At 37.5% G+C, this 14,780-nt stretch overlaps 1 protein-coding gene across 13 annotated transcripts in view; it reads left to right on the plus strand.

The window, feature by feature from the left end:
• Positions 1-14,780, plus strand: part of NLGN1 (neuroligin 1) — a 484,028-nt gene that overhangs the window by 276,318 nt on the left and 192,930 nt on the right. For 10 of the 13 annotated variants that reach the window (XM_068200312.1, XM_068200309.1, XM_068200310.1 and 7 more), the window contains one exon: positions 6,669-6,728. The exons of 2 other annotated variants lie outside the window; for them this stretch is intronic. In XM_068200312.1, coding sequence (XP_068056413.1) covers positions 6,669-6,728 — 60 coding nt within the window. Of the gene's footprint in view, positions 1-5,591; positions 5,695-6,668; positions 6,729-14,780 lie in introns of those variants that run through there. One more of the 13 variants, XM_068200320.1, reaches the window with a different exon arrangement.

Here is a 14,780-nt window from a genome sequence, read left to right on the forward strand (position 1 = left end):
CACTGGCTAGAGCCAAAGTTGGAGTGTCTCAGAAATTAGGATGTGTAGAATAACTCCCAGGTTTTTGGCTCTTCCATGGAATAGCTTCTCCCCTGTACATGAGCTGTGTTCTCACCCCAAGCCTGTCAGGATCAGCAGGCAGCTCACCCAGGATATCCCCAGGGCTGACCTTGTCCCCTGTGGGGATGGGGACACCTCACCCACCCACCTGCACTTACCCTGCTTTCCCTGGAATGCTGCACGGCTCCATGCAAGCCATATCATGGAACTAAAAGCCCCCAGAAATGGAATTGGATTTATGGAGTGACCTATTTTGAAGGGAATGGGATTTACCAAGCACCTGTTCTCAGGACATGTGAGCATGAAGTGCCTGAGCCTCTGAGAATACAGAGAATTTCAGGCTGCATCTAAAATGGGAAGCAGAAGAGTGAAACTCTCCCTACATTCCCAGATTCTAATCTTATTTAAATTCACACATATCTAGCATGCAGTAATGAAAATCCTTCCGATTTAAGGGAAATCAAGATCCAGCCAGTGTGATTAATCTTGTGAATAAAAAGGTTTGGGATTAGATATTCTTTCTGTGTGACACTTCAGCAATATGCTGTTATAAAAGGCACAGCAGGAGTTAGTCTTGAAGTGTCAGAATAGCTTCTTTAGTGACAAAGCATTTATACATGTAAATTTTCAAAGAAAGTTGGCAACCCTTTTGTGGGTTCAATTTGTACCTGTCACTCAGTTGCAGATGCAAATTTGAGTTACTTGCAGCTCTAATTACAGAGCTTGATTGTCATCACAAATCAGGTAGTGAGATGTGAAACTACTGAGGTTTGTGCCATCATTTGTTGTTAAAACATGAATGCAAATGTTGCCATCAAAAAGCAAAGTCGGCCAGGGCTTTGCCCTGCTGATAAGTATGAATATTACAAATAAGTGCAATATGGAAATAAAAGGAATTTAATGAGTGCAGATGTGTGTGAATAACAAGGAAAGGAGTGAGTGTGTGGTAAAATCAGGACAGTAAAAAGGGAAATAAAAAAGAAATAAAAAGATTGTTTTGTCTGTTGCAGCAAAGTACAGAAAAAGAAGGAGGTATTTTTTTCATTTGTTTCTTAGACCCAGCTGCCTTTTGTACCTTCCAAATTTATCTTCTCTGAGGAATCTGAGTTCTTTTATTTTTGCTGAGGGCTTTCTAATTTTCAAGTGAAAGAAGATGAATTTATAAAATTATTCATCAGATAACTATTGTGCTGTAACTTTCTCTTCTGTCATTACATATAAGCTTATACATAGAGAGTTATATTTCAATCTCAACACATAAGAATTTGATTTTTCTTCACAGAAAATGTTGAGGTGTGAAGATTGTTAATTATAACCCTTCATTAATTTCTTTCAAATTAAAAACTGGAGATAGGTACAACATGTTATTGTGCCTCAGCTGACATCTGCTAGACAGTGATAATTCAAGACAACTTTGTGGTTTGTTTTAGTTGGAGAATCTGTTGCACAGAAATGATGGTAGAAATAACTAAGAATTGATTATTTTATAATGGGAACCAAAGGTAGGGTCTAAAAAGATGAGGTAATTTCACTTCACAGATTTTCAATGCTTGATTAAGAAATAGGCTAATGAAGAAGAAATAGCAGTAGCTGGCTGGGGGCACTCAGATAAGTTTGAAGATAAATATGTAATATCACATTCCGCAGTGTTGCAACCCACTTGGTGGATTTTTTTACAAGTATAATTTCAGCAGTCAGCCTCAGTCTTGTCTCTCCCCCTTTCCATCGAGCAGAGACACCTTACCTCAAAGAATAATTATTGCTATGGTGATTTCTAAATTACTGGATCCATGGAGCCTACTTAACCTGATGTAAAAGGTCCTTTTTTCTTCCCCACTTTCCTCATTACCGAAGGAGACCATTTTGGCCCGAACAATGGCTGTCTACATCAGCCCTGATTTATTAAGTTTAGAGGATTTGCACTGTTGTTTTACAAAATGGTGTCAACTTGCAGCATGACTCTATTTGATGATGAATAGCTTTCCCAGGCCAAAGAGCTAATGACATCCAGAGCTTCCGTGCCTCCCGCACTCCTGCGGCCCGAAAGGCCACGGATAATTTCTGCCGAATCAAGCCCATAAAGAGAGAATTTATAATCAGCTTTAATATATTTGGGAGCTAAAGTACCTTAGTCCTTCATCAAAGGGAATGATAAAAACCAGAATTAATATGGCTGGATTTAATTATTTCTGAGAGCGTAATTACTCTTTAGGTAACTGGACAGGAGGTGTGTTATTTCTCTTTATTTGAGCAGGGGAAAGGCATCTGCAAGCACACAAGTCACCATCAAGATCTAAAAATGCATCATGTTAGTGCCTTAGCATTGATTGCAATACAAACAGAATAAATATTTGAATAATAATTTAAATAATGCAAGAACTGTTTTTAAATTAAATGAGTGTAGGCTTGGTTAGGAGTGCCTCCTGCACACAGAGTTTTTTTAGCTTTTGTAGCGAGACTATTCCTTGCCTTTAGGAAACATAAAATGCAGTAATCACTTTCCCCCCCTTTTTAAAGTGACTTAGGGGTCTAATTTCCCATTAGTATTAATGAGAGTTATGGATATGCACCAACATGAGACTAAATGAGACTAAACCTTAGAGAGCCTTTTGATAAGTAAATCATCTTTGCATCAGCATTTTAGAGGTTTTAGTATCCTCTTTTCCCCCCATTAGTTATGGTACCTGATTACTTTGTTGATATTTAATATTTATTACATAAACTTCAACAAAAATTTAGGATGGCACATTAAGCCAGCACTATCTGTTTGGGGGCTTGTGAGTTAAGCATAATAAAATCCTTTTTTTTTTTTATAATGGATGCCCATTTTTGAAAGTGAAATGCTCAAAAAGTAAGATTAATTGGGCCTTCACAAAGGTGAAGAGGAGGCTACAGTAGAAAAACAGTGAAAAGTAACTGGAGTCAAAAGACTTCTGGAAATCATAGTTTTATAAAATATTCCTTTTTGTTTCATTGGCTCATAGTCCATTATGTCTTAGTATCAATATTCTTAAAATGAGTTTCTGTTACCTGAAAAGAATATTAAAATGATGGAAGAACCCTAAAATATCATATATTGAATGAACAGTCAGTGCTAAAGAAATAAACCTAGTTGGGGGATACATTTAATTTACAAAATCATAAGGTATCTGTAGAATATTAATTGAAAGCTGCAGAAAATATCTAAAAATTATACACCTACTAAGCAATTATAGTTCTGATTTATTTTCACTTAAAAAAGCTATTGCTGCTACATTTTGTAGGTTCTTGCCATAAGATTTTATTCTGTTTATCTGCTTGTGATTTCAGAGTGTTTTCCTGTGTGAGGACTCAAAACATCCATCTTTCTTTATGATCATCCAGACACAGCGAGGCTGTTAGAGTAATCAGTTATCTGGAGAATCAGAAGCAAAAGCCATTTGTTACCGATTTTAGAATGAGAGTTATTGCTGAAAGGGGTGGAATTCTAATCCAGAGCTTCTCTTAATACCCCTTTCACGACTTCAGAAAGTGTCTTCAGCATCTGAACGTGGAGCAGGCAGCATGGATCATAACAAAGCTCTGCCTCCTCCCAGAGTACTCCAGGCTGAACCCCTTGATTTTGCCCTTTTAGACAGCCCTGTGCACACTGGCTCTTGAACTGATGCTTCTTTTAGGGATTGCCCAGCAATTAAAAAAATATAGATTAATAATCACAGCATCTCTTTGTGTTTAGATAAAATATAAGGAAGTTCATGCCTGCTACGTGAAGGCCAAACTCTGCTTTGGTTTTTTGGACTCAGAGCATTATAGTTCCAGGAAGCAGAAAATCTCTCTGAAGATGTAATAGATTATATTTGCAGACTAGAGTGAACTTGTGGGAGAAATAATATCTCATCTGTTTCTCAGGCACTGTGAGTGGTGCCTGGTGGCTCTGCCACGTGTCTCCACAGGGATGAGTCCTCCTGCTCGGGGGATGTGGGGAGCAGATCCCTTGGATTGTGAAACAGATCTATGGCTATATTAAAAAACATGTTTAATTTATGACAACTTAAAAATAGGTCAGCCCCTTTGCAAAAAGGAATTGTCAAGCACTGGAACAGGCTGCCCAGGGAAGTGGTTGAGTCACTATCCCTGGAGGTATTTAAAAGATGTGTGAGTGTGGCTCCTGGGGACATGGCTTGGTGGCTGCCTTGGCAGAGCTGGGTTAATGCCTGAGCTAGATCTTTCCCAGCCCAAACAATTCTATGATTTTAAGGAAGATGGTCTAATTTTTAAAAAAAATGTTTTTCAGAGAACCTCAGAATTGCATAAACATGAAAATTATCCAGGTAATTTTTAAAGCTAGCCCCAGTCATGCTTTACCATATTATAAAATCAGAAATGGTATGAGACCAGACATTTACATTGAGATGGTTGATGCACTTTGTAATTGAAGTTGAGATCTGGAACCATGATCTACACTAACTACCTGCCAAAGGCCAGCTATTAAAAAAAATGTAACATACACTGTCTTGGTTTCATCTAGAAGATAAATTGCCCATCTCTATGCAAGTTATTTGGAGAAATGTGTGTTGTTTGCCTTTCCAGATGCCACTTTGTTTCTTTCTGGTGACTTTTAAAATTCAAAATATAAGAAGCTACTAAGAACATGTGTGTGTATGCGTGTGTGTGTGTGTGTATAAATATATATATCCTTGCCTGTGTCTGCATCTCCATTCTTAAGTACACAGCTCTTACCATTCTTAAATTCACCCTTCCTGTTCTCTATACTGAAAACTCATCATGAAAATATTGTAATTCTTTGCTTAGAGTTTTTATTCTTCTGATTTTATTATTTTAGAAGTAAAGTTTTTATGGTATGAAAATGCTGGGCAGAGAGATATTTGAATGTGTGTGTTTGGATCAGGACACATTATCCAGATACCAAATATTGCAAAGATTATATCCAGGGCTTGTGGTTGGAAAAACTTGCATCACCAAGGCTTTCAACTGAAGATAGTGATTGTTACAGGTGTGATTATAAAAATGCTTGTGTTTTATTTATGATGTATAATTCTAGTGTTCTGTATTTAGAATGAGTTAAAAACTATACTCCTGACAGATGCAGGAATTAAGGTATTGAGCTTTGGTTTTCGACAATACGGTCCAGTTCCCGCATTCACAGTTCAAGTCTCATGGTACTTCATGGTCTTTTTTTTTCAGTTTCTTAAACCCATGCACCTGGTAAAAACATTTTATGATTTTTTTTTAAAAATGCATCACTCAAATACATGGTATTTTGCCTATAAAAGACAAGTTTAATGCTGAATGACTAATATCCTGTAAAATAACAGAGAGCTTTTTAAATACAAATGTTTTAATACTCCACAGTGCTTAGATTTAATGCATGTCTCTTGCCTACATCTACTGCAAATATCAACACATACTGTTCATCTCTTTTTTTGTTGTTGTTTTTGTCTATTGCTATTTTATGCATGAGGAAGTTCTTGTTTTCTACTCTGTGCTTGGCTGGCTTTTTCTTTTTTGGTTACTTAGCCCTGTGTTTCTACTGATTGCTTTTTCGCATGCAAATTACAGAATGTCATGGAAATGAGAGAGCTCTGAAAAAAAAAGGAAAGATAATGCTGAGTTCCAACTGTCTTTTGTTTGTGCGTAAGTGTGTAAAATATATGACATGGAAATATTTTCAGAATGGCCTTTGACTTTCCTTCTGGTGTATATTTTTATTTCTCAGTAAAGGAGTGGGCATTTTTCCCACTGGAAAACATGAAAATCTATAAATACTTGTTCATAATACAGGTGTTGGGCATAAAGGAATTTTGTCTCATCATCCTTTCATGGAGATAAGGAATTATGAACCTGGATGCGTGGCCCAAACTAAAATTTCAATTCAATACAAATTTTTGCATGAAACTCTGGCCCCATTGAAATCAATGGCAAAAGTCGTTGTCTTCAGTTGGTCTGGGATTTCATTCTTGTTTCTGGTTTACATATGGATTTTCATGTTTCTTTACAAATATCTCAGCAGGTAGTCAAACGTTTCAAGGATATCTACAGTTCTGTTTAAAAGAGAATGTGATGAATGTGTTAAAAAAAAACCCTAAAATTAAACCCGTGCTTATCTTTATATAAAGCATCAGCTTAAATGGTTGAATTTAGAAATGTGAATTAGCATTTGACAGAAAATATTGCTCTAACCAGCTGTCAAGACTTTTATTAACCACCTTATTGCATCCAATGCAAGAGGTAATTTGGCAGTTCTTGTCTCCACTATTCCTAATAACAGCAACAGGAAAAAACAATTAAATGGAGTGGATAACTACAGTCTATGGCGGGGTATGCTTTTAGTAAACAAGCTTTGATTCTTCATTTAAAACCAATAAAACACTGGGCACTCTCTGCTTCTTGTGCTAGATGTTTCTAATAGCCATACCCCCGAGGGAAGGTTTTGCTGTAATGTTTGAAAAACTTAATGAAAAATGGGTTGTTATAAACTAAGATTTCCCTCCCTGAAAATGTTTTTCTTGAGACGTCCGTGGGAATTTAATATTCACTGTTTTTTTTCCTCAGTCTTGTATATTCTTGAATTGTCTTTTTTCCTCCATTTTCTCCGTTCTTAATCCTAGGTCCCCTTACAAAGAAACAGACAGATGATTTAGGTGATAATGACGGTGCTGAAGATGAAGGTATTTTTTGCCGCCACACTGATTTGCATGACAAGGATCCCTGAAAATCTTTTTTCTCCCCTCTTTTTTTGACTTCTTGTCTTCTTTTGAAGAGTTTTTTTGTTTTTTTACTTCCCATTTTTGATGTGTTTTGTCTTCTTGCTTGTTGTTATACATATATATTTTTAATTTTTTAAAAGAAAGAATGTTGTTAAGTTCTACGTTTTGATACAAAACAGTAACGATATTTAAAAAGGAGGGTTTTTGTTTTCTTGAAATGGACTTTTGATATGTTGCATCCCACCTTTTGACTGAATTTTGTCCATACTATTTAAACTAACACTCTTCTAAAGTTTCTCTGTACACCTTTTTGCATGATTTCTAACCCTATGTATTTCACCAAGTACAAAGATGTTTCTTTTTTTTCACTGACTGATCTCAATTTGATAAAGATAGAAAATATTGTGTTTATAAAAGGAAAAATTCAGAAAAATCTTTAAAAGTGTCTCTTAAGCAACTGAACTTCCCCAAATGCCAACCCATCTGCATTTAGGCTGCAATGAAAAAATATAAATATAATAAAGGTTGCCCCACCTCCCTCCAGAAGGGAGGCAGCACTGCCTGCTGGTGAAGCTTTGTGGAGCTAAATTAAAACTAGAAAAATCTGATCTCTTCTGTTTTCTGCAAGCACACAAAGATGCTGATCTACTTGAGCTGACCCTTAGAAAACCCTATTACCAAGTAAAATCAAAAGTTTGAAATGTCAAGCACATTATTCTGTTCATAAATTATGTCTGTTGATCATGAAGCTATGCAGATTTGATATTTTTTCAGGGCTATGAAAATGGTAACAAGAGGCTCTTTTCCTGAGCAGTCTCATCCCTTCAAGTAGATGTGCTTCAGAGTTCTGAATCTTGAACACACACTTTGTATGGTTTATGGTCATTGAGTAAAACAAATTACCACAGAGGACTGGTAGAGTTGCTGCTAGCTTCTCTCTTCATATTTGGGGTGGCAGGGGGAAGTTGGCCAGATACTAAGATGAAACTTCACTTGCAGACTGAAAGGCTCTTTACTAATAAGTTTTTCATTGCAGATAACATCAACTACTTAACTTAAACAGAAGCACTGAGTCTTTCCAGAAAAGATTAAGGAAGGCAAATTTGAGCATTTAACTTACCCAATAATTGAACACAGATTTTGTCACAATTTTATGACTGATTTATGATCCTCTACTGGATCTGTATGTTAAGCATATGAATGAAAGCCCACCAACTGGGCTAAAATTCGCAAGATTTGATGATTTTGATAAATTGGAAATCTCCTTTGAAAGCTCTCCTGTGGTGGTTTAAGCCCAGCAGGCAGCTAAACAGCACAGAGCCAGTCACTTACTCCTCCCTGGGGGAGAGAACTGGGGAAGGAAATATAAAAGTAAAATTATTAATTGAGATAAGGACAGTTTAACATGATAGAAAGGAAATGAAATAATAGCAATAATCGTGATAAAACAATGAGGATATGCCAAACGTGGTGCACAGAGCAATTGCTCACGGCCCCTGGCTAAGATGTTCAGCAGCTCCTGAGCAGTGACCCCCAGCCAGCTTCCCCCCAGGTTACATGCTGGGCATGATGCCATAGGATATGGAATATCTGGAATTTCCCTTTGGCCTGTTGGGCTCAGCTGTCCTGGCTCTGTCCCCTCCTAACCTCTCATGTCCCCCCAGCTTACTTGCTGGGGGGGTGAGGAGCTGAAAAGTCCTTGCCTTAGTGTGAGCACTGCTCAGCAACCAGTGAATATCAACATTATTCTCACCCTAAGTGAACAAATTAACTCTATCCCAGCTGAAATCAGGCCACCTGCTTTCAGAGCTAATTATGACCGTTCAGATCCTCCTAGTTCTATGAAGTCAGGACATTTGTACACGAGTCCATGTCAGAATATTGCAAGGGACATTCTTATGAAATCTTAAAAACCTGTGATAGTGAATTAGCAATTACAAAAATTACTCTGTCTTGTTTTAACAATATGTTTTAAGAAACCATTTGAAATTTGGGCTATTCACCCAGTGGGTTTTAACAGCTCTCCTAAATTGCTGTATAATTGCCAAGACAGAGGCTAATAACATCAGGTTTGTTGAGTTCTTCTCTGGTTAAAAGAGACTTCTCAGTTTACTGAAATTCAGCAGAGTGGCTGCTGGCAGAAAGTGCTTTAGTAGGTAGGCTCAGATGAGAGGAGGGATCTCAGTCTGCTGAGAACAAGTGTCCATGTCAGGGAAAACCTGTCTCCTGCTCTGGCAATTGCAGGAGAGAGAAGAAGGGCTGTAAGAACACAGCAGTCAAACTAGAGGGGAAGAAGCCCATTTACAACACTAATAAATCTCTGTAATTTATAGGACTGGGATTAATTTTCTCTGGCATACAAGTGACAGTTTTGTTCTCCTCTCTGTGCCAATAGAAGAGTGCAGGCAGTAATTAGAATTTTACTGCTTCCGAGAGACACAGAGAGACAGGGAAAATTTAAATTTTTATGATCACTAGACACTCAAGACTGCTGGGATGTCTGCTGGCTTGATAGAAGCCCTGTCTGCTGAGACCATGCATCTCCCAGTGGAGGAGGAGGATCAGATGTCCTGCATTTTTGTGAACCTGCTCTTTTGTGAAACTCTAGCACCTGTTGCACGTGCAGAACCGAAGAGTTCACAAACTTAGCCGTACGTGTTTGGGTAAAAGTAGCAAGAAAGAGAGAGGCCAAGCAAAGGGTCACCTTATCTGGCTAGTTTTCTGCTAACCTGTCCCTCAAAGCCTTCACTTTTTGCAGTATGGTAGATTTTAGGCAGTGTAAAATCCTTCAAACAAACAGCTGTGGAAAAATAAAAGAAATTTTAAATGATGAAAGTGGAGCATTAGGGAGAATGGGCTGTACATGGTGCAAAACAACTGCTTTCAGATATCCATAGAGTCCATGTTATAAAAACAAGGCCCAGTGATTTCTAAAACGCCCAGGATGGTCTCTACATCAAAAAAAAAAAAAAAAAAAAAAAAAAAAAGCAGAGATCTCATGTTATTTATTGTATTATATCTTTCTAAAGAAGATCTTCCATAGCATCTGCTTGGAGCAAACATCTGGAGAGCATTTTGTGTTGTGCCACTCAAATATCTGAGTTTGATCAGAAGATTACCCTTTAAAGCACTGTTCAATAATCCTACTCCCATCAGCTGCTGCATGCCACTACCACAGTGTTGTGATCCAAACCTTGTCAGCACAAGCACTGGAGTCAGCAATCAAACTTGGATCTCTGGTATGTGCTGCAACCAGTAGACCAGGCTTAATTAGATCATTTTTCATTTTTGTTTTCAAAAGACCCAAAGGCAGTAGTGCACATTACCAGCTAATGATCTGCAAATTTGCCGTTTAAAAAATGAAGGTGTTTTCAAATTCTATGAGTGTGAAAAGTCAGAAATCATATAAATGCTTTTTTCCCCAGTCTGGATGGATATTCTTTCTGTTTAACCCTTTCATTCTTACACTTCTATTGCTGTTTACTGTTTTCAGTAAATATTGAACAGCTTGAGCTGGCACCAAAAACAAGAGTGCCAAAAGCATTTGCAACTAGTGAGCACTGGGGCTTTCCCTCTTTATAGCAGTGGTGGATTTGCCCATTAGCTGACCTTCAGGTATGCAATATTTACTGCAGATGCAAGGTTTACCTTCAAATTTCTCAGCAGTTACACAAAATGTACCTTCCCCAGTCTGGAAACAAGGCTTAGTTTTAAAAACTAAAATATTTTAATCTTGTCTTGTCTTAGTTTCAATTTTGGTCAGGTAATAATTTAACTTTAATTTGGCAAAAATTTAATAAATATCAAAAATCAGTTACCCTTAGTTACTACCCACTAAAATCCTAAGCATGACCTAAAATATGGCAACACAAATCATTAACCAGCCAATGTACTCTGGGATCAGAACTGGACTTCTAAGTAGTGAGTGTTGTATGAAATATCCATGAAGGATTGCTCACAGATGAATTCTCATCCACTGCTCTATCATGCACACCTTGCCTGGCGCATCAATCTGTAAATCTTAAATCCTTATTTAGTCCCCAGTGCTGTTTAAGCATCTCTCAGTTTTTAATGCATTCAGCCTCACAGCGTCCCCCTGCAATACAGGAATGCTGCTATTCCATTTTTAGAAAGGAAGAATACAGATGCTAAGTCTGAGGGAGGCAGACACCATGTCTGCTGCTGAGAGCACATGCCTCAGAAGTGGGGTCTGCTCTGCAGTTGATAGATGTTTCTGCTCTTCCCTCCTCCCTTTCAATTTCTCCTGTGGAAAAGGAGACAGATTAGGAGCAGATGCTGCTGTTTGCTCACAGGCTGTAACTGTGATGATTCTCATAATTTAGTCTGGTCCTCTGTCTTGTATGGGCTATTGGACTTCGTTGACAGAAGGAAGTTCTTGGTCCAGAGCATGTTTTAAATCAAAAAAGCCAAAAAACAGCTCAAATTTCAAGTTGCTAATGATGCAGAATTCATTTACAAATCCCCTCTTATGCTTAACAGACTGCAGTGCCATTGGAGTGAAGGAGCACATAGCAGAGTTGTGGCTCTCCACAACCCCCTATCACTCCAGAGGTGCTGAAATACTCTGGGGTGCCAAGTTTGGCATTTCATCTGCCTTCAGCTGTCATGGTAAGAAAGAAGGGCAGCAGCACTCTCTCTGTCTGGCACTGGATGCATGTTTTTGGACTTGGGAGATCAGCAAACAGCAGAACACATTTGTCTGCCCTGCAAAGCAACCACATGCTCCAGACTTGATTATATCCTTCAATGAGAGCCAGCCAGGCTGGGGGAGCGCAGATCTGACCACTTTGGCTGAGCTTGTTGACTGATGCACATAGCCAAATTCATGATTCTTGTTCCTCCTGTCACCCATTCATGTTAGCTCCGTGATTTCCTCTCCAGAGTACAGCTTCCAATGCCACTTGCACATTAAATTGTGCTGATTATATTTTCCCTTTGCACACAGACACTCTGTTCAAATTGTGTCAAATTTTTGTGGTGATGTTATTAATACTTGAAAACATGCATGATAAAATTTTGACAGACCTTTAATTTAAGTACCTCTTTAGGGCTTCATTTTACTTTCAGCACTGCCAAGCATTGCTTGTACAGTGAAGAGTCTGTCAGCTTTTGCATTTCTAACCATCATCCTTTAATAACTTAAAATGACTGCTTACCTGGCTATTGAGGTCCTACTCTAATGGGAATCTGCTCCAGATGTTTACCAGTAAAAGCTTTGTCCTTTTTCATGCTAGGATAACGTTCATATAGTCCTCCATCAGGATCTCAAATAATTTTCAGGTGAAGGTTCTTAAGGGTTTGAGAGTGCACAAAATGATCCCCTGGTTTGACAGGTAGGACAACAAAGGGAGAGAATTCTATTTGTCTGAAGCCTGATGGATGCAGATTGTATTTTAAAATAGAAAACATATCTGAAACTCCTCACAGAAGCTTAATAGTTACTTTAATAATCTCAGGATATCTAGTTTTATATCTCATTTTAAAAATGTGGCACTAATGGATGGTTACATATTAGGACTAAGTGCACTAGTTTATTAAGTGTTACTGCATCTATAAGGCATCTGATGGATTCAAACTGAAGGGTCAAATGCTGTTAAAATGCTTTAAAATTATTAAGAGTAGCAATGACTGGTACCATGCTCTACTTAAATATTTTTTACAAAAGCTTATGGAAGAGTTACACACATATACACATATCCACATAACATCCTATGGAGGGCACACACAGGTTTTGCACTAACCAATCTGCAAGTTTTCCACTGTTCTAGTGCTGTTTCATGTTCAAAACCCAAGATTTACTTAACAATCTGCATCAAGCTGTCACAAATTTTTATGCCATCTAGAAAAGCAATGCCTGTGACATTGGTGCTAAACTAATTATCTTTTTGTGTGAAGCTGTCTCAAGGTAGGCTTTTTTCCTTTCCCATTTTGGTTGTTCCCTGCAAATTATGCTTGTTAAGTCACGTGGCCAATTCACAGCAGTTTTGAATGACTGAAGCTATAATTATGTTTTGTTATATATGACAATTGTGACTGATATTCACAGTCAGACCTGGTTCCCTGTTGTGCAATATAACAAACATAGAATAAAAGTCAGCCCCATTCCTAAATTGTCTGTAATGCAATTAAGATGGGACATAAAAAGGAGATGCAACATCAGAAAGGTACAGAAGAGAATGAATAATAGAAATAATTACAAGAAAGTTAATGTATATGTAATATAAATAAGGTTATTCTCTGCTGTACAGTAAGATCTACTTAGATGTTTTATGAACTGGCAATTTAAAGCCAAACAAATCATAGCACTCAGAAATTATCTTATGCGTGACTGAAACCAGAATTGAGTTGAATTTGAGAAGGATTTTTAACAGTGCTATCCTTGCATATGTCTTTGAAAAGATGAATGTGTCTGTTTTTAATTAAAGCAACACTTAATAAAAAAACAACAAAAGTGCAGAACACAACTAAATTAAATCAGTCTATAAATCTAAACTTGGCAGAAATGCCACATTTACACCTAAAGTCTTCAGGTTCAGAATGAGCTACAAACACAAATAACTATTAATCTGCATCCATGAATAACTATTAATCTGCATATGAAAGTGTAACTACAGTGTCCTGAGATCACTCCAGCACATGCATAAAAAGGACTGACACCAGCCTGAAGGAAAAAAAAAAGAAGGATATATCATTTGTGGTCAGGTTTAGAAAAGTACCTGAGTACCAAAAATATCAATTATTTACTTCATTGAGTTGGACACTTAACTTCAATAATCACTTTTGAAAAGTGCATCTTTCTGCCACTTTTGTACCAATACACAAAAGTGTTCTCCTCACAGAATATTATCTTAATTCTTCCTCCAGTTTAGTTTTAAAGGATGTGAGTTTTCATGGACGAATATTTTTAAAGTAGGAATCAATTCTTGATAACAGTCTGATTTTTTTGCTCTCTTCCTTCAATCTTATAATTTAATAACCTCACTTGCTAATAACATATATACCTAAACAGCACTCTCCCAGCTGAATATTTGCCCCTTTCAAATATCCCTGGCTGCAGAGTGCAATGGGTATGAAACCTCTGACCAAAATGCAGTGATCTTTCTTTTTCCCATGAAGTGCTCCACAGCTTTGTATAATCCATAGCCCAAAGTGCCACCAGCCTCAGCTGCATACCCTGGGTGATGTCTCCAGCCCTAGATCCCTGCCCAAGACACTCAGATGAAGTTTTCCTTTTGTAGGAGAGATTCCTCTTATGGTTGATGGCTTTGGCAAAGCAGCATGAGGAAAAGTCACTCTGCATGTCATTTGCTCTGACGTGGCACCGAGGCAGAGCTGAAAACTGGCCTTCCCTGATCTATCTGATCTGTAATCTTTACAAGGATATTAGTAGTAGAAAGTAGCAGTATTGTAGAGACAGAAATTACTCAAAGAATAACTTCCTTATTTATGAGATTTTTATTCAGGAATATGTGCTTCCTTTCTCAGATAAAGGACACTCATTCTTTTCTAAATATTCCAATATTATTTTCCAGATATACAGGCCAGTGATACCAACATTTTATTGCCGTTCACAGTCGGTGCTCTGTAATTCTATGTAATTTTAATTAAAAAAGAATTCTGAGACAGTTTCCCCCTGTGTTACCATCAAGCATACAATTAACTGTGTACAATTTCTGCTGGGAACAGTCACACAGTGATTTCAGATTAATAATTTATTATTGCTTCCATATTTGTATCAAAAAAAAAAAAAAAAGCCGCATAGACTAAGAACAAGCATCTACTAGAAACAGTATATGAATTTGGAAAGACTTTTTCTTCAGTGTAGATTCTAAACCTGAGAAGCGCATAACTCCATCTTATAGACAGTGAAGATAAATAATCTCTGTATCTTTACACTCTGAAAGTTGTATGTTGGAAAGCCCTCACTAAAAGCACCATCAAGGAGAGCAATACAAGCTATTTCATGCACAACCTTTCATCATCTTTTTGGTC

The sequence above is a fragment of the Anomalospiza imberbis genome, chromosome 10 (genome assembly GCF_031753505.1).
Source record: "Anomalospiza imberbis isolate Cuckoo-Finch-1a 21T00152 chromosome 10, ASM3175350v1, whole genome shotgun sequence".
NCBI lineage: Eukaryota > Metazoa > Chordata > Aves > Passeriformes > Viduidae > Anomalospiza > Anomalospiza imberbis.